Source organism: Lagenorhynchus albirostris, chromosome X, assembly GCF_949774975.1.
Source record: "Lagenorhynchus albirostris chromosome X, mLagAlb1.1, whole genome shotgun sequence".
NCBI lineage: Eukaryota > Metazoa > Chordata > Mammalia > Artiodactyla > Delphinidae > Lagenorhynchus > Lagenorhynchus albirostris.
This window is the reverse complement of record NC_083116.1, coordinates 48,297,692-48,317,496: the sequence shown is the minus strand read 5'-3', so window position 1 is coordinate 48,317,496 and position 19,805 is coordinate 48,297,692. Positions and strand designations below refer to the sequence as shown.

The 19,805-nt window shown below is 36.3% G+C and overlaps 1 protein-coding gene across 2 annotated transcripts in view; it reads left to right on the top strand.

Annotated features, from left to right (window-relative positions):
- The window catches only part of DIAPH2 (diaphanous related formin 2), a 786,790-nt gene that overhangs the window by 457,097 nt on the left and 309,888 nt on the right, over positions 1–19,805 (top strand). For both annotated transcript variants that reach the window (XM_060138052.1, XM_060138051.1), the window contains one exon: positions 19,642–19,771. In XM_060138052.1, the coding sequence (XP_059994035.1) occupies positions 19,642–19,771 (130 nt within the window). The remainder of the gene's footprint in view (positions 1–19,641; positions 19,772–19,805) is intronic.

The following is a 19,805-nucleotide window of genomic DNA, read 5'->3' as shown; positions in this document are numbered from 1 at the left end:
ATTGAATGAAAGGTAGGCAATTTGATTAAATAAAAGGATTTGTTGTGAGTGTTCAACATAAGTATTAGCATTTTTTTAAGTGAATTTAGTGTCTCACAGATATAGAGTGTATATTTTTACCAGTGAAAGTATTAAATATGTAAGTGTAACACTATGCTATGGTTTAGTTGTAAAAACATAAAAATGTATTATTTGCTATCAATATAAACCAAAAATTCACCCCCAAATATGGGTTAATAAATAAATATGGGACTATTAATTTAAAACCAAAGATATTGTTGAAAATAACCACTGTAGAATATACTGAAAGGCACCTTAGCAAAGGTCAATAAATCCTGGTCACTAGTCTACACACTTGGTTGCCTTTGCTTTTACAGTTTAGATGTATCCCTTGTGATTCAGAGAGGTTTATTATTATTAACGCCATGTTGCAAATTAGAAAACTAAAACCCAGTGAGGTTATGCAATTTTTTTCAAGATCAGAAAGCTAGTAAATGTCCAAGTTTGGGCCTAAATCTAGGTTTTCTGTGTCCAACACCTTGCAACACACTGCCTCTCGCTAAATTGTAACAGAAGGTTTAGTCATATGTGGCTCATTTCCTGGAAGCATTACAGAACCAACTCTGCCCCTTACAGAGTACTGAAAATGGGGAAAATCACAGGTGCACTTTCTTGACTCTCCAGTAGCTTGTAAAATGAAGAATCTCTCTTTTTTATTATTCAAATTGAACTAGAAGTCATTGGAGGAATATTAATAGAAAGTTTGTCTTCCTCTAATAGATTTTAATGTATCCGGGTAATGGAACCTATATATTTGTAATAAAATAACACCTAATAATCTGCATAATTATAGAGCAATCACTTGCTTTGTATGTACAGGCTCTCAGACCATATCAGTTTTGTGGAGGCAGGGTTGGCTGCTCTTCTCAATACATATTTTCTACAAATGAACATCTGTTCTCCAGAGACATGGCTTACCCAGGATCACTCAGTATTGGAGGCAAAGTTAGAATCCCACTTTTCCTGGGACTCAAATTATTTCAGTGGCTCAAGGTAGTTTTTAGAATTTGATGATCTCTTTTGCTTCACTCAAATATGCTTTTTCCTATAAGACGGTGTATGGCATTATTTGGATTTGGGGGAGATGTGATTGATAATTTGCTAGGAAGAAAATTGCTTTGAGGGAGATAATTTGTCCTGGAACAATTCTGTGTAAGGGAAGATTAGATTCTCTGTCAAGAACAGGGTTGGATGGAATGTTAGGTCCTCTTACCAAGCTTTCCTTTTTTTCCCTGTGGGTCCTTTTAGCCTTCCTTCCTGTGGGCTCTTTGCAGCAGAGTTTTCAGCTGGTGATCTCTATGATTCACCTGTTATAATCAGTGATATAAGATCTAAAGCTACAGCAAAATACAGAGGTGGTCACTCATGTTACTTTGCATTTTAAAATGTCACCACATAAAATAGTGATACACCATATCTTTCGTTCATAATTCATGACCAATAGACACAAACATCTCAAGTTAAGGCTTTGTCTGTGCCTCATTATATTAAGTTGAAGCAAGAACATTCACCATTGTTGACCTCTGAAATAACTAAGCACCATAGAATGACATAAGGACAGGATATCATTCTTAATGTTAAATGGTTTTCTTTGTTCAGCTTATTTGATGGTCGACCTTTATTTAAATCCTTTGTGTTGTATTGTATTGTGCTTAATGGGTTCTCATCATTGAGAACCATTCAGTGTTGAAAAGATGAATGTTCAACTCTTGTGTGACTATGTCAGTGGTGACATTTTAGATTCAGTTTTTATAACTGTCAAGGGTTTTGTTTCCTGTAGTTCTTCACAAAAATCAGTATACCCAAAGTTGTGATTTTCAAAGAGCAAGCATTAATATTACTTAAGTCAGTAAATGCAGAAATGTTTAAATTTAAAGAACTCTAAATTTATTTGTTTAAAGAAACAATTCTCCATAAGTTCTTTTAATTCCCATATGTTATTAATTATATGTCCTCAAGCACATATTATTAATCAGTGCATGTGGACTTGTGCACATGGGCAAATGGTAATACTGAAAGATTGCTTCAGTCATCTCATTTCTCCAGTAATCAAGATGTGTGGATACCAGCTCAGAAATCCAATCCAGAGTCCTCACCTCCAGTGTCCTTCATGCCATTTAAAAATCTGAGGGAAACACAGGCTACTTCTGAGGTTCTCTTTTTAAAAATACAGCCCTCTAAGAGTTGGGGACATGTGAGCCCGTCTCCCTAATTTTGTAATCCCGTGAATACGCTACCAAATGCTTTGAAGATTGTCCTTCAGTTTGAAAATCAGTTTTTTTTCCACTTCTAAGATGTAAGGTACCTAGTCTCTTTATATCCCTATACTATAGTGGTCTGCACATACAGATTGACTCCTTAAGTAGAAAGAAAACTTGATGAAGGTAGTGTGTGTTTCTGTCTTTAGAGGTGCTTTCTTCTAAGATAGATATCTCAATTATTCCAAATGGTCACAACATTTTCCAGATTTATGTTAATGTGGAGATGCATTGTATCTTTCTTATTCTCTGTAGCCTATGTTACAGAATTGAGATGGGAGAAAAGACTGACTGCTATATCAGCAGGGGTAAAACTATATGATCATGTTAGGCACAGGGATTAACCTATTTTGTAGATGTACTTCAAATTGGTATAGTTATGAAATATATGTCTATGAGAATACCTTTTTTGAAATCTTGAGCTCTGATGAAAAGAAACAGACTCACACATTTATTTTCCTGCTTCCCTCTAAAAATACAGAGTTTCCATGAGCTTATTTAAAGATTTTTCTCTAAGTTGAAATATTCATTAATTTACCTTCATTGCTACAAATTAGTCAGCTAATACTTTAAATGTAACACTTGTTTGTTTTCTCAGAATTTGATTGCATCTGTTTAGATATTATCACATATATTCCCCCAATTTTCAGTTTATTAAATTCTCTGGAGAACAGTAGTTTATAAATGTAATTTGTCTGATACAGACTTGATTAGTATTCCTTGTCAATACAGGCTGCTTTGGAAACATTTTTTTTCCCTCTCAGTATTTTTTTCTATTTTACTTATATATGTGAAAATGTTCTGTCCTCTAAACACATACACACACACACACACACACACACACACACACACACACACACCCAAGACTCTTAACTGTAATTCTTAATATTGTGATGCCTATGCTGCTAGCCCTGGTTTTAACTCCTCTGTGTTACAGTTAAATCTGCCTTCCATTAGTCTAGATAACTTGATATGAGGGGTAACATGAATATATATTGTACATACATACACACTTGCCTTGTGGACTAGTTATGCCTAGTTACTGTACTCCCCTATGCAAACACATGATCTTTTTGATATGGAAGAGATTCCAATTTTTGAAAGTTTTATGTTAGGGGAAGGACTGAGAAAAAGGAATTAAAAGCCAGACCCAATCAAAAAGTGTGTGTGTGTGTGTGTGTGTGTGTGTGTGTGTGTGTGTGTAGAGAGAGAGAATGAGAGTGGGAGAGAGAGATTGAGAGACAAAATAAGAGAGAGAATGAAGGAGTGAGAAAGTTTCAGCAATGGTTTTCAGAATTGGATGATCAGAGAGAAATAAGATTGAGTTAAATACTTCTTACATGTAAATTGACAAACTTGTAAAGAGCTTTTAAAAATGCAAAGTATGAGTTGCCATATTATGCTCCTTATCTTCTGCCAATAATAATTATTTAAAAAGCCAACAATATATATTTGTATAGAGAACTATAGTGAGGGGTATAATTTGTTTCCAGTAGGGGACTCATGTATGGCTTTGTTTATGACTCATTAAATACAGACTCATTTCAAGGAAACAAAAACAATGAATACATCTGTATTTTATTTCATTTTTAACATTTTATCTTCTTACATTGATATGAAAAACACAGTCAACTTAATACTGTGCCATAAAGATACTCATTGAAGTCATTGTGACTAAACAATAATGGATATAGTTAACTGTTCTATTGGATAGTATGGCTGGCAGAGATGAATAATTCTCTAGTTTATAAAAAAGCTTTTTTTCTGGTTCTTGATGAGTCTCCCATATATCAGGAGTGGCAATAAATAATTTCAGCACTGGAGCAGACCAAAAAAATGATGATTTATGGGACTAGCTGTAGGTCTTGCTAGGTTCACCACAAAGACTGTTTCCATAGAGGATTTAAATGAACCCAGCTGGCTTAGTATTCTGTGAATTGCTTTAGTCATTTTCTGAGTTTAATCTTATGACTGATTTTGTAATTCTCACAGTGGGGGAAAGTTGACAACATGAACAGCATTTAGTGAATATAATTAGGAAGCTTGAAGACAAATGCCTTTTTACTCTATAAAAGCTTTGTTCAAAGGGGATTTCGACCCTGTATGAGACTGTTGTTCAAAACAATGTGGCTACTGTGACTGAATGTGAGTGATTATCTTACAAACTGATTTTCCTGTCCAATGAAACCATACTAATGAAGGCATGGCAGAACTTTAAGAAGGAGGGCTGATGACCATGGAAGGGGGTTTATAAGCAGTTAATATTCAAATAAAACTCTGAACATCCAATTATCCCTAATAATTTTAGGGAATCTAAGAAGTATTTATATACATATAAATACATTTTAGCTAGTATTTGGGCAGCAAGTTGGCCACATTTATTGATTATTTTCTGTGGAGCCTTGTGCTAGATGCTTTGCAGGGATAAAGAGAAATAAAACATATGTCTCAGGCTTCCCTGGTGGCGCAGTGGTTGAGAGTCCGCCTGCCGATGCAGGGGACGCAGGTTCGTGCCCCAGTCCGGGAGGGTCCCATGTGCTGCGGAGCGGCTTGGCCAGTGGGCCATGGCCGCTGGGCCTGTGCGTCCAGAGCCTGTGCTCCGCGGCGGGAGAGGTCACGGCAGTGAGAGGCCCACGTACCGCAGAAAACAAAAACAAAAACATATGTCTTTAGTCCTTGAGGGCCTGATGAGCTAGTTGCCAAATACAGAACATTGTAATACTAAAACAAGAGACAGGGAGGAAAATAGGGAAAAATGGGGTGGAGAGCAGGGGGGAGATGGCTTTTATATAATAGCACACATGAAAAATAATCTACGTTGTTATAAATACTGGTTAACTAACTACAAAATAACAAAGTACTCTGTTATTTATATGATAGCCCATACTATAAAGCTGCCCCCCTCTTCTTTAGAAAGGAAAAGCACAATACCAGCCTTACTTACAACATGTGCTTTACTTCTCTCCCACAAACCAAAGCTTAGATCTTGCTTTTCCTGACTTCTGTCATGGGGACGAGCACACAGACTTGCCATTCATTTTTTTCATCTTTTTTTTTTTTTTTAAATCTGCATTCTCAGAATATCTGTTGCCTTTTATGGTACAGTAAGAGTATCTTTAAAACTGCTTTTCATAAGTTTCTACCTGCTTTCTATAATTAGGTCTTATTATTTTTAAAATTTTGGACAAAATTAATCAGTACCTGTTCAAAAACATTAATATAATGGTACCACTGTATGACTGTTATGTGTCTCTACCCTTCCTTATTCGCTAATTGGACAAAAAAAAATCAAGTAATATTTCTTTTAACAAGAGAATGTCCTGAGATTTTTCAGATAAATTAAATAAGAATGAAGAAAGTCACTGTTTAATGCTCTGTGTGAGGGATCACTCTTTGGAATCCAAGCAACTTAGTATGAGGAAATATAAGCTATTCAGAAGTTCACTATTTAGAAAAAGGAACTGAATCTTAAAATACAAGCAAATAACTAGATACTTTTTTAAAATTTTTATTGAAATATAGTTGATTTACAATGTTGTATTAGTTTCAGGTGTACAGAAGAGTGATTCAGTTATACATATATGTTTATATATTCTTTTTCATATTCTTTTCCCATATATATTATTACAGAATACTGAGTATAGTTCGCTGTGCTATATAGCACCAGCCCCAAACTTTTTGGCACCAGGGACCAGTTTCGTGGAAGACAGTTTTTCCACGGACTGGGGGCGGGGTGAGGGGGATGGTTCGGGGGGTAATGCAAGCGACAGGGAGCCCTGGGGAGCGGCAGATGAAGCTTTGCTTGCTGGCCAGCCCGCTGCTCATCTCCTGCTGTGCGGCCCGGTTCCTAACAGGCCAAAGACCCGTACCAGTTTGTGGCCCGGGGGTTGGGGACCCCTGCTATACAGTAGGTCCTTGTCGGTTGTCTATTTTATATATAGTAGTGTGTATATGTTAATTGCAAACTCCTTATTAGATACTTATATCGAAACAGAATATTTTACTTTGGAAACCTGTGCTGAAGGAAGTTGAAAAGCGTTGTAAGCTATTGAAAGATTCGGGGAGAGATGCTGATGTATGATTCCAAGGATTTTTCATCAGCCACAGCCTGGTTCATTCAAATCTTTTCATGTTTACAAGTTTCAGCTTTCATGAAATATACGAGAAATATAGAGAAAGGCCTGGGTACTTGTCAATTTCTGAAAGCATCTCCCTAGGTCTTTTGTTTGTTTGTTGTGTTAATTATTTCAGAAGTAAAATATGTTCACAATCAAGAGAGATTTGAACTTAACCTGTAATTTTTTAAAGTAACTTAACTAAAATATAATTGACATACAGTCAAATTGACTCATTTTTAAGTATACAGTCTGATTAAATTTGTTATTTGTATATACTGCAATCAAGGCACGAAACGGTTCTATCAACCTGTAGTTCTTCATGCCCCTTTGCAGTCAATCCCCAATCCCAGCTCCAGGCAACCTCTTATTTGCTTTCGGTCACTATAGTTTTACCTTTTTCTAGAATTTCATATGAATGAGATCATCCAATAATGTAGTCTTTTGTGTTACTTTGTATTTGGTGTGGCTTTCACTCAGCATAGTATTGTGGCATATATCAGTAGTTCATTTTTATTACTGAATAATATTCCACTGTATGCATATACCACATTTTTATTCATCAGTTGATGGACATTTGGGTTGTTTCTACTTTGTGTCTATTACAAATAATGCTGCTCTTAATATTCATGTACAGGACATAAATTTCTTTTATCTTGGGTAAATACCTAGGACTGGGAGTGCTGTGTCTTATGGAAAGTAAGGTTTAATTTTAAAAGATACTGTTTTCCAAAATGCCTGTACCATTTTGTATTCACACCTACAATTAAACCATAAGGACATATCATTTCATACCTGTGAGATGGGCAAAATTTTAAAAATTCTGATAATATCAAGTATGACTAAGAATATGTGTCAAGGGGAACTACTGGTGAGAATGTAACTTGGTACCTCTATTTTGGAAAACAATTTGGTAAAATTTAGAAATGCTGAAGATACAATAACCAGAAATGCAACTCCTAGTATATTCTCTAGATAAGCGCTTACATAAGGACTCTGGAGACATGTACAAGAATAATCACTCTGTAGACATGTAAAGAAATAATCATTATCAATAGAGTAAAAAGACAACCCATAGAATGGGAGAAAGTATTTGTAAATCACATATCTGATAAAGGATTAATATCCAAAATACATAAAGAACTCCTACAACTGAACAACAACAACAACAAAACACAAGCAACCTAACTCAAAAATGAGCAAAAGATTTTAAGACATTTTTCTAAAGAAGATGGCCAATGAGCACATGAAAATATGTTCAACATCACTAATCATTAGGGAAATGTGAATCAAAACCACAATGAGATACCACTTCATATCCATTAGGATGGCTATTATCTAAAAAAACAGAAAACAAAAGTGTTAGAGAGGAAATGGAGAAATTGGCACCCTTGTGGATTGACTTGTGTGAATGTTAAATGGTCCAGCCCCTGTGGAAAATAGTATGGTAGTTACTCAAAAAATTAAACATGTTATTACTGTATGATGCAGCATTCCACTTCTGGATATACACGTAAAAGAATTGAAAGCAGAGACTTGAACACATATTTGTATACCAGTATTCATGGCAGCATTATATTCACAATAGCCAAAGGTGTGAGCAACCTAAGTGTCCACTGACAGATGAATGGATGAGCAAAATGTGGTATATACATACAAAGGGATATTATTCAGCCTTTAAAAAGAAGGAAATTCTGGTATATCCTACAGCATGGATGAACCTTGAAGACATTATGCTAAGTGTAATAAGCCAGACACATGAGGACAAATATTGATAATTCCACTTAATTGAGGTACCTAGAATAGACAAATTAATAGAGACAGAAAGTAGAGTAGTGGTTGCTAGGGGGTGGGGAGGGGAGAGGGGGATGGGGAATTACTGTTTAATGGGTACAGTTTCAGTATGGGAAAAAGTTCTGGAGATGGACAGTGGTGATGGTTGCACACAGTGTTGAATGTACTTAACACCACTTTGCTGTATACTTAAAAATGCTTAAAATGGTAAATTTTATTTTATGTGTATTTTACTATAATAAAAGAATGTTCACGGCACCATTATCTATAAGAATATCAGTAATAATGACTCCCCCACCCCCCGAAAAAAGGAAACTAGATAATGGAAATGGTCAACACGGGACTGTAACTAAAATTAATTATTTTCATGTGGTGGAATAATATACAGTCATGAAAACAAATGAATGGACATAGCTAATTATGTAACTCACCCCTAAGTAGCCGCTCCTCAGATTCTAATTATGCCAGATTCTAATTATACTTTAGCAAAATAACATATCTTGGGCCTTATTAAAGGTTGTTCTTAAATAGCTAAAACCACTAGTGTTGCACCTCCAAATGTCATTTATTTACACTGTATATAGATAGCAAGATCAATTCTATACACCCAGTTGGTGGTGGTGATAATCTTTAAAGCTATGTACAGAAAAAAAAAAAAAAAAAACTCTTCCACCCACTCTCAAACCTCATGCATATAAAACAGTTTTGTTAAGTAAAATCCTCATGACAATAATGGTCACAAGTTTTAGTTAAATGTTTAAACCATTTCTGAGAGAAACCACTGAAGACCTTAGGGATGTTCATGCTTGTAAACTATTTCTATACCGATTTAGAATAACTTGATTTTGTTGAAACCATTCTCAGAAGAACTTCTATTTGGTAAGCCTCCTATAGGCAGTTGATTAACTAAGAGCCGTTGAAAGTGCCAGACCAGATTTTCTTTTTAAAGTATAGACATAATTCATTAAGTCTTTCTGGCCTTTCCTCAAATAAGGACAAAATGGTTGTTGAGTTGCCACTGGTGCTGGCTACTTCAGGCTAACGCATATGCAGGATATTCTCCCTGAATGCGTAAGTAGGGCTAGAAGGGGAAATGGTGAGAGGTGAAGCAGGAAGAACAGGAAAGCAAAATTTGCCTCTCCGGGAAACTCACATCGCCACTGTCCTGCTGGGCCTGGAGGTGCAATTGAGATGAATCCTTATGCCATTTTCATGTTGTCATGGTTTCAAGTTTAAGCCCTCCTTTCACAGATTGCTGCCATAAATTATGCTAACAAGTGTAAAACTCTTATACTCCTTGATTTTTACACAGTTGATATCATCTGTTCCCTTTTTATAAGAAATACCACTTAATACCGAAATCAAGACCATAAAAACGGGACAGTCAGGCCTACATAAAGAATTAAGACATCTTTCTACCCTAGATTACATTTGGCTGAATTAGCGTCAGCCCTGGTCATGTAGTACCCAGAAAAGCATTTTGGGTGAGAGTTAGAAATAAAGCCAGGAAAGCGTGTATGAAACCTGTCTGGTCTCCGCTGTAAAGCTAATGTCTTTATGGTAATTGCAATCCTTAAAAATACATTATCTTTCTCAATGTTATTGCAGCATGTGGTGGTGTTGAAGAAAGCAATAATTTGTAAACAACCCTTGGCAGAGAGCACAGAACTTAATTTTGTTTAAATAAAGGAGACAAACATTAGAATTCACGTGCTGTACCAAGACTGGCATGCAGTAGTAGTTGTTTTGGTATATGCACTGGAGCATTCCTGATTGCTTAAATATTAACTGTTCCATGAATATACAAATATAATAGGGAAAATAGGAGACATGATTAGGGAAAATTTTTGCTAAAAGAACTGAAGTTGAATGATCTGATCGTATTGATAATCTAGGTGGGTTTATTCCAATGATTCAACCAGATTCCTTCACTGCATTTCACTATCTCCTTTCCTTCTAAGGACAACTCGATGTAAATGTGGATCATGTGGCATTGCTATCCGTCAGAACCCTTTTCTTGACACAGAGGGATTAGGCAATTCTGGGTTTTCCTGAGTAAAGGACCTGTTGATAAGTTTGCTGAATTTCATGTGGCCATTTGTATAAACACCAGGGGAAAAAAGAGGGGATGTGTCTAGAAAGGCCTTCCTTCTGATACAGTCTAGAGACATGGACTTTTATCTCACATTGAAGTTTTTTTCAATTTTTATTGAAGTATAGTTGCTGTACAATATTATGTAAGTTACAGGTGTACAATATAGTGAGTCACAATTTAAAAAAAAATTAATGGTCGTACTCCATTATAGTTATTATAAACTATTGGCTATATTCCCCGTGTTGTACAATATATCCTTGTAGCTTATTTGATACATAACAATTTGTACCTCTTAATCCTCTACTCCTATCTTGCCCCTCCTCCCCCTTCCCTCTCCCCACTGATAACCACTAGTTTACTCTCTAAATCTGAGTCTACTTCTTTTTTGTTACATTCACTACTTTGTTGTATATTTTAGATTATATCACATTGAAGTTTTAATACTCTTAGACCTGCTTAAACGCATCCTGAAAATTTTCCTTAAGTAACGTCCACTCTGCCTTACCACGGCATTTCTTACAATCTTTACATGAAAATCAGTTTCATCTCTGATATTCATTCGACAGCAATTCATGCAAGAAAACCTGGTGTTTATCCTGCACATTCTTGCTTCTTCTGGAAGAGAATATTCTCTGGCAGCTGGCTGAATATTTGCTTGTTTAGTCATTCTGAGAATTCTCTGGGCCACTCTGCAAGTTGGATGTAAGATTTCTTTAGCTGGGGGCATACGGTCCACAACTTTGTTCCTACATAGTTTGTGGTAACGCAGGAACACATTCTCATTCTTGGCCTTCCACCGCAAATGCTGTTGCCGACATTGGAGATGCAGTATCAGAATGTGCCTGCGTCATGGACAGGGATGATGCTTCCCCCCTTTTGCCCTCTTTCTCTTTACATTCACCCGCTGTTGTCTGATCTCTGTAGGTTCATGCGAAGAAACTCTGTTTCACATATGGGTCACGGTGTTTGTCTACTTAGAGCCAGTACACATTAGCCCGGAAATTAGGACTGGTGAAATACATTTGCAAGGCAAGACTTTTTAGGGAAAGCATTGAAACCTGATGTCTGCAACTGACATTTGTTATTCTGATTCAAAAATTCTTGAGTAAATATTTAAACACTAATTCAGATTTGCCAGTAAGAAGTGAGTTTGCAGCTTGAGTTAGAGTTGGAAGGGGTAAACGATCTCCTGGGTTACCTAGTCCATCCCTCTGAAAATACAGAGTAGACAAGACACACTGCAACATCATGTGAGTATACTTTCAATACAGTTTTGGGTGAAGGATGAGGGACAGTTTAAAAGACTTATGAACAATGTATTTAGAATCTTCACAGCATGGGACATACTGTTTGAGTCATCTACTCTTACATAAGTAGATGGTAAATTATGATACAAATCAGTCTCATTTTTAATGTAAATTAAGAACATTCAGAGTGATTCTGTCCTTCAGATGCCACAGATTGCTAGCCTGTTCCTCTCTAGTTTTGAATTGACACTAAGCTTTGAAATCATATCGGTACTTCAACTTTTTATATGTGAAAGTAATTATGAGAGGGCCCAAGCAAGCTGTGGACAATTGCCAAGCATTTTCTTGCCTGGAAATTTCCTTCAAAGAAGTCTAGTGGTTCTCAAACTTTAGCATGCCTCAGAATCACCTGCAGGTGCTATCAGAATTTTTTGGCCAGTATATTAAATCACATATTGATGGACTCTGCCCCCAGAGTTTCTAATTCGGTCAATTTGGTGTGTGGCCCCCAAATTTGCATTTCTGTCAAGTTCACAGGTGATGCTGATACTGCTGGTTCAGGGACCACGGTTTGAGAACCAGTGAAATAGTCAGTGTCTGTCCATTTTCCTTTCTCATGATTTTTAATTCTTATTTCTTCCATTGCCTGATCCCCACAGGCCTAATTATGCTGAACGTATTCGGTACCAATAATTATAATAACCTTCCTTACTAGCCTCACCATTTTCCAGCTGCCAGCTCTGCTGCCCCCTTTATTATCTAGTTATTTGTTATCCATAATCAATATTTTCAATAAATTACCTTACATGTTACCTCCTCTTTCTGGCTGTGCATTGTTTTTAAGTCTGCACCCCTGGCACTGTATTGAAACTGTGCTTGAAGGTCACCAACGATTTCTCTAGTCATCAAGGCAGTCCTCATTATCTTTGGCCTCTCTGTAGCATTTATTCATTCAACAAACATTTACTGAACAAAATTGATGTATTCCTCTTTCTTAAGGAGTTCACAATTTGGTAGATGAGACTCCTTGCATAAACAAAATTATATATTGTGGAATAAACCCTGTAACTAGAGTATATATAAGGCACTATGGGAAAATAAAAACAGAATTTATTAATTCTGTTCAGGAAAGTTAAGAGAGGATCATTAGCCCCGCTCTCCCTGAATGACCTGGCCCCCAACTCCCATCACCTTCATCATCCATGACACTTAATTCAGTCCACTATGCATTAGACACCCAGTGTACGTAAGTTAACCATGTTGTGTTCTGGCATGAGGTCTTATTATCTGTTTACCTAGGTCAAGTTACTTAAGCACTCTAAACCTGGTCTCTTACCTATAAAATGGGCTTGTTAATAACTAAGTAACTGAATTCTTTTGAGGATTTTTTTAAAAAGGTGACCCATATAAAACACTTATCAAAGTGTCTGGCCCGTAAGCACATGACAGATGGGTTAAAAATATTTGTTCTCCTCCGCCTTAAAGGAGGTACAGGCTACTACCACCTGATGAAGGAAGAAGGCATTTAAGGTCAGGAAGAGCATAAGAAAATGGGTGGAAACCTTCATCCATCCGTGCATTCAGTAAATATGTATTAAGTGCCTGTTATGTGCCAGCCGTTGTTCTAGTTGCTGAGTGTATGAAAGTGAACAAAGCAGACAAAAGAAAAAAATACCCTGTACTTGTGTAGCTGATATTGTAGCAGAGAGAGACAGACAATACATAAATAAATAGGGTACATAGTATATTTGTGATAATCGCTATGGAGAAAAATAAAAGAGGGAAAGAGGTAAGAGGTGTTTTGAGAGTGGACTGCAATTTTAGATAGAGTAGCTAGGAAAGACCATAATGAGAAAGTGACTTTTGAGTATAGATCTTGAAAGATGGGAAGGAACTAGGCATGCAAGTGAGTAAAAGCGAAACCTTCCAGGCAGAGAGAAAGCACATGCACAGACACTGAGTAAGACACATGCCTAGTGAATTCAAGGAGCAGCTGAATGAAGGCCAGCATGGTTGAAGGGGGCTGCTGAGGGATAATAGCTAGAAATAAGATCTCAGTGGTAATGGGGGACCAGACCACAGAGGGACTTTTAGGTTATGGTAATGACTTACTCTGTGTGAAGATGGGAAGCTAAAGTAGCCTCTCATCACTTCTAATCTGGATGATGATCATGGTCATGATAATACATTATCTTATTCAATTCTACAAGTGTTATCTAATGCCCATTTTACGGATGAGAAAGCTGAGACATAGATTGTTTAGGTCACTTGCCCAAGGTCACACAACTAGTGAATGGTGGAGTCAAGGTTCAAACCCAGTTCTGTCTGAATCCAAAGGCTGTGCTCAATAACTGTTCTGATTAGAAATGTGAACTTTATTATATGAGTTGTAGAGAACCATTGGAATTTTTGAAGAAAGAGAGTGGCGTGATCATACGGATGTTTAAGAAGCATTATTAGGTGAAATCATATAGGATAAAATGAAGCAGAGAGGATGGAATGGCCATGACCACCTTCTCATAGATTAGCTCCACATAGCTACCTACCACTTATGTTGAAAAAATGAACTGCCACCTCCTTCCCAAAGCCAGCTTACTCTAGAGTTATTGCTTCCTTATCATTGACACAATACAACCATTCTTTTAATCACCAGAACTAAAAACTTTTGGAGTCTTTGATTTTTCCCTTTCCCTCATCCCAAGTATTTCTTTTCAGTGACTTAATCCTGTTTGTCTTCACAATGTGTCTTGAATTTGTCTGTTCTCTGCCTTTGTTTACATGTACCATAGTTATCATTTTAACTATATCAGTCCTTGACATTTACCACCAAATTACTCTCCTACGTCATCTCCTTTCTGTATAATTTTGTGTTGTCTCCTAAATTCTGGGTTCCCTGAGGCTTTGAAAGTACCATGCATTGTTTATCTCTGATCCCTAGTGTCCAGCCCACAGTGGATCATCGAATGTACTTCTACATTCATAATCGCTTTGCTCCTGTCTCCCCTTATAAACGTATAGTGCTTCATTTCCCAAGGGGCACGTTGTAACTTTATTCTGGCATTCACTCTCACATAACTCTCAACAAATATGGTGTCCTGGAAGAGTCTGGGCTTTGGGGTCAGTCTCTCTGTATATATATATATATATATATATATATATGTGTATATATATATATATATACACATATATATATATATATAATGTGTATGTATATGTATGTACACACACATACTTAACAAGAGTAGAGTTGAATTTAGAAGTATTGCTCTATAGCCCACGCAAGTGGAGAGAAGTCTTCATTCAGAAAACATTGATTGCCTCCCTGGTATGTCCTAGCATGCTCCTAGGTACCGTGGATAATAAAAATTAGTAAAACAGGGTCTCTTCCCTTGAAAGAGCTCATACTGACTGGAAGAAACTACTGTGTTGAAATGTTTATAGTGAAGGAATATGGCAAAGGAAGGCATCAATTACTCCTTAGAGGAGTCTTCAGAAAGGAGGGGGTAGTTGAGTAGTCTTGAAATTTGAGTAGGTATTCACTTGGCAGATAGAAAAAAAAAAAAAAAGAGGAGGGTCTAGAGAGAGAGCAAGATGTACAAAAGCACGGTGGTATGACATTGCATGGTATGTTCAAGCAGTTGTAATCAGACTGAAGTGAAGGGTAGACCCCAGGAAGCAGCAGGGGACACATTAGAAAGGTAGGCAAGGGCCAGCTGTAAAAGGGCCTTAAATGTAAAACCAAGAAGTTTGTGTGCTTTTCTAGTAGCTGAAGGGAGACTTTGCAGTGGAAATTTGAATGGGTTCTAATCATCCTAACAAAATTAAACATTTGAAAACTAACTTCTGTGTGGCGAGGTTAAATGAACTGAAATTGTTTGGTTTAAGAGAACAGGACACCTGAGAAGGGAGCTTTCATTCTCTGAGAGGTGGTTATACAGAGGATAGCAACCAGCTATTTTCAGTTTCCACTGACGACAGAGCAAGAAGAAATAGGCTTAAGATCTCAGTAGAAGGGAAAATCACCTATAGAAGGGATCCTTCGAAGAAAGATTGTGTGTGACTGACGTAGATGATTAAAATGTTGTTTGCTCAGGCTCTCTGGCTGTGTGCTGGCTTCTGTGTGTTCAAACCTCCTGATTTCAAAAACAGGGTAGAGACTGCAGGTTTTCAGGCTTGAATGAGAGTATTCAAAATAAAAAAAATCTTTTACAAGGCAATTAGTTATTCAGATATTTTGCTATCTGCCTAACTGAAGTTTTGGAAATGTATTTGAACACATCACATATAAATATTATCTTTCATAATATAGCACTTCTGTTTATTAGAAAAAAAGAAATGATCAGAATTTGCTAGAGAAATAGGTGTTAATTTGTTAAAGGTATTTTGTATTCATGTACCATTTCAGAAAGTTATTAAAGATTAGGTAGATACAGTTAGTATAAATTCAGTTATTAATCTTTATGTGTAACGTTTATTGTTCAGAGGATTATAATTAAAATCGCTATATGGTTTATTAACTGATGGCACTTTATCAGTGAATATAGTGAACTACTCTTTTTTCGTTATCATTTGTTAATAACTCACCTTATTAAGATATTATAAAATGTTAGTTTTTCAAATAATTCCAATTTCTGGAACTACTGTTTGTGTTTTTATTGTTTGAAAATATATACAAGACAGAGGATTATAGGGTGACCATTTTGTTCATCCTTTTGCATGTTATAAAGAGAAGTCCTATATCTATCTCATACCCCTGCCTAGCTGGTGAGAGGGAAAGCACAGTCTACGATGCAAAATGGCACTTGGCTCCTGGCTGGAGTGAACCTTGAAATACTTACGGAATAGCTACCAGTGAGACTCCGGCAAACTGGACAAGTATTATTGGAATATTTGATGTTAATGTAAAAATAACATAATTTTGAGTTAACCCGATATCGAAGGGAAGAAAATTTTATTTCTTAATAAACTAACCCAAACACTTTGGAAGTGATTCTGAACATACTCAGGTTAGATTACCTTTGTACTAACCCGAGAGATGTCTATATCCAGCTAGTACACTTGGAAGGGCAAATTATTGCATAAATGCCATTAGCCATTAGAAGTGATGAAGGTGAATGTTCTTAATTGCCTTCTGTACTTGACATCGAACCACACAACAGGTCCTGAGAGAGATGATGGCTAATGTGTGGATCATGTAGATGTGGTAAGAGAGACTGAAGGCATGATAATACAAAGTAAATATACTTTAATAAGTAAAAATGCTTTGCCTTTATATTTTAATATTATATATTCATTTGTTTTTGACCACGCCGCATGGCTTGCAGAACCTTAGTTCCCCGACCAGGGATCAAACCCGGGCCCACAGCAGTGAAAGTGCCGAGTCCTAACCACTGGACTGCCAGGGAATTCCCTTTATATATACATTAAATATATATATAATATAAATATATTCATTTTTAAATGATTGGTCTAAGTATCATGCACATAAAGAAAAATTTGAAAGACCACATATTCCCTGCCAGTTTGAAACCTTAAGATGAACTCCTGGTGTTAAGGTTATGTAAAAAATAAATATTGCAATACAAATTTAGCAGTTTGTCTACCATACCAAGGTATTTCTCAGCTTGACAGGATAGGCACTTGGCCATCTTTGTCCCTGCTTTGAAGGGAATGTTACAATTCTAAAAAAATACATGCATACTCTGTCTACCCCTCTTTCTGATTTCGACAAAGATATTTAATAGTTAATGATATAAATGTTATGTATTGTTTATCTTTTAAAAATGTAACCATTGACTCTACTAAATTTTTTAACAGGAATTAAATTTATGGCCCTCCTTCTGGATAAATATTTATCAAATACAGTTTCTGAAAATTAAGCACTTATAAGCATGCATGTCAAAAAGGAAATTTTTAAATCACCCAGAAGATTGCCATATGAGCACAGTGCTATTTTTCTATTTTTGTGTTTTCCTTTCTTGTATTCGCCATGTGCATTTTAAAAAAAAATTATGATATACTTGTACAATTTAGTGTCCTAAAAAATTGGGTGGGTTTTTGTAGTTGGGGTGTGTGTGTGTATGCGTATGGGTAAATAATTTGTTTCCATAGAATTCACAAAATATAGATCAATTGCCTTTCCTTTAGGAAGATATGCCTTCAGTTTCCCTAAGCTCCTAATGTTTTTAGGATTTAGGAATTCAATTAATTTGTAAGAAAAAAAGAAAATGTTTATTTCCTTATTACTTGGAATATTCAGCATATTCTGAAGGGGATGCACTTTGTGAACATATAACACTGCAATCTCCGGTAAAGGCCTCTCTTTAGGAAAGTGAACCTCCCATTGATTCTTCTACAGCTGCAAGCCTTACTTAAGACAAGTTGCCCTTGAGGTTTTTGTTGGTTTTTGTTCTTATAGCTCGTTCTTGAATTGTGTCATTTCAACCTTGTAGTACTTAAAAGTGTTTGGTGGATCAGCATAATAATGCAAAATTTTAAATATTTTACCTACATGGGATAAATAGTAATCCCAGAAATTCTAAAATAAATCATTGTGGCCACTTCAGTTATCAGCATCATGCTTCCTGTGGCTGTTTGTTCTGAGCCTGAAGACTAACATTTCTCTTAAGTTGCTCATATCATTGGAACGTAACAGTTGTTAGAAGGCTGTAGCACAAAAAGTATGGGACTGATTGATTAAATACGATTTTTTTCCTTAGATACTAAAACAATAAGGATTAAATTACTCTGTAATTACCTAAATATCCTCCACAGCCTTTTCATAAACCTATTTGCAAAGAATATTCATTTATTCTAAACAGTAATCCTTAAAGCTGAAAACCCCAAATCAGTATGAACATCAGTGGACAAACCCGTCATCTAAGGATTATAGAATTAAATCATCCAATAGAATGAGAAAAGTTGATACTTTATACCATATTTATCCTTTGTTTTGAAGTAAATCCTTGATTTTATTTGCAGCTTAGTCTAGTATGAGAGTTATATTAAAGAAGACACTTAGATTCTCATCATAGATTTTTTTGGTCCTATACTTTAAAGACTTTTATCATTCTAACCGCAGCATCCCTTTTCTAGAGTCTCTGAAAAGAAGATACAATGTGTAGGCAGGCAAATAAAATTTGACATATTATCACAATTGTGTGGTCAGATTCTGTTTATAAATCAGCATAAAAAGCCTTCAGTTATTCTTTTTTGATGGCCCATGCAAGTAAACGAGGGTAAAATGTGCTTGCTCTTTTACATTCATTTGCATCAGCAATGGCCAGAAATAAATATTACCTCACAGACGAATCAAGCTTTCAAGAATATATTTCTGTGATAAAGCAAAGAACAGAATGCTGATAACATAAACACACATTCACTTGGACTATTATTATCAATACTTAAGTGAATGTTCTTTTCTCATGAAAAGAATAGTTCATTTTGCCATAATAATCTAGACATTTTAAGAAATACGGATTCATGTTTAATTTTTTACTTTTTTCGGTCATCTTTCTCTCTTTTAAAATGTGGAGTTCATTTTAAAATCCAGAGCATTGTCACTAGACCCCAGTAGGAACTACCCCAGACATTTAAAAAAAAAATTTAATTAGTTACAATGAATTGAGTTCATTTATTCATTTATTTCTCTTGTTTAAGAAAAAGTCTCTTGGGCTTCCCTGGTGGCGCAGTGGTTAGGAATCCACCTGCCAATGCAGGGGACATGGGTTCAATCCCTGGTCCGGGAGGATCCCACATGCCCATGGAGCAACTGGGCCCGTGCGCCGCAACTACTGAGCCTGCACTCTGGAGCCCGTGGGCCACAGCTGCTGAGGCCTGTGCGCCCAGAGCCCGTGCTCTCCAATGGGAGAGGCCACCACAATGAGGGGCCCGCACACTGCAGGGAAGAGTGGCCCCGCTCGCCAGAACTAGAGAAAGCCCGCGTGCAGCAACGAAGAGACCCAACTCAGCCAAAAATAAATAAATAAGTAATAATAATTTTAAAAAAAGAAAAAGTCTCTCTCTATATATTATTAAAACATACTAAAAATATTGTCGTTATTCCATTCCAGATCCGAGATACTAAATCAGCAGATCAAAAGACAACCCTCTTGCATTTTATTGCTGAAATTTGTGAGGAAAAATACCGGGATATCCTGAAATTTCCTGAAGAACTGGAACATGTGGAAAGTGCAAGCAAAGGTAATTGATTTGTAACTGCTTGGAGACTACATCT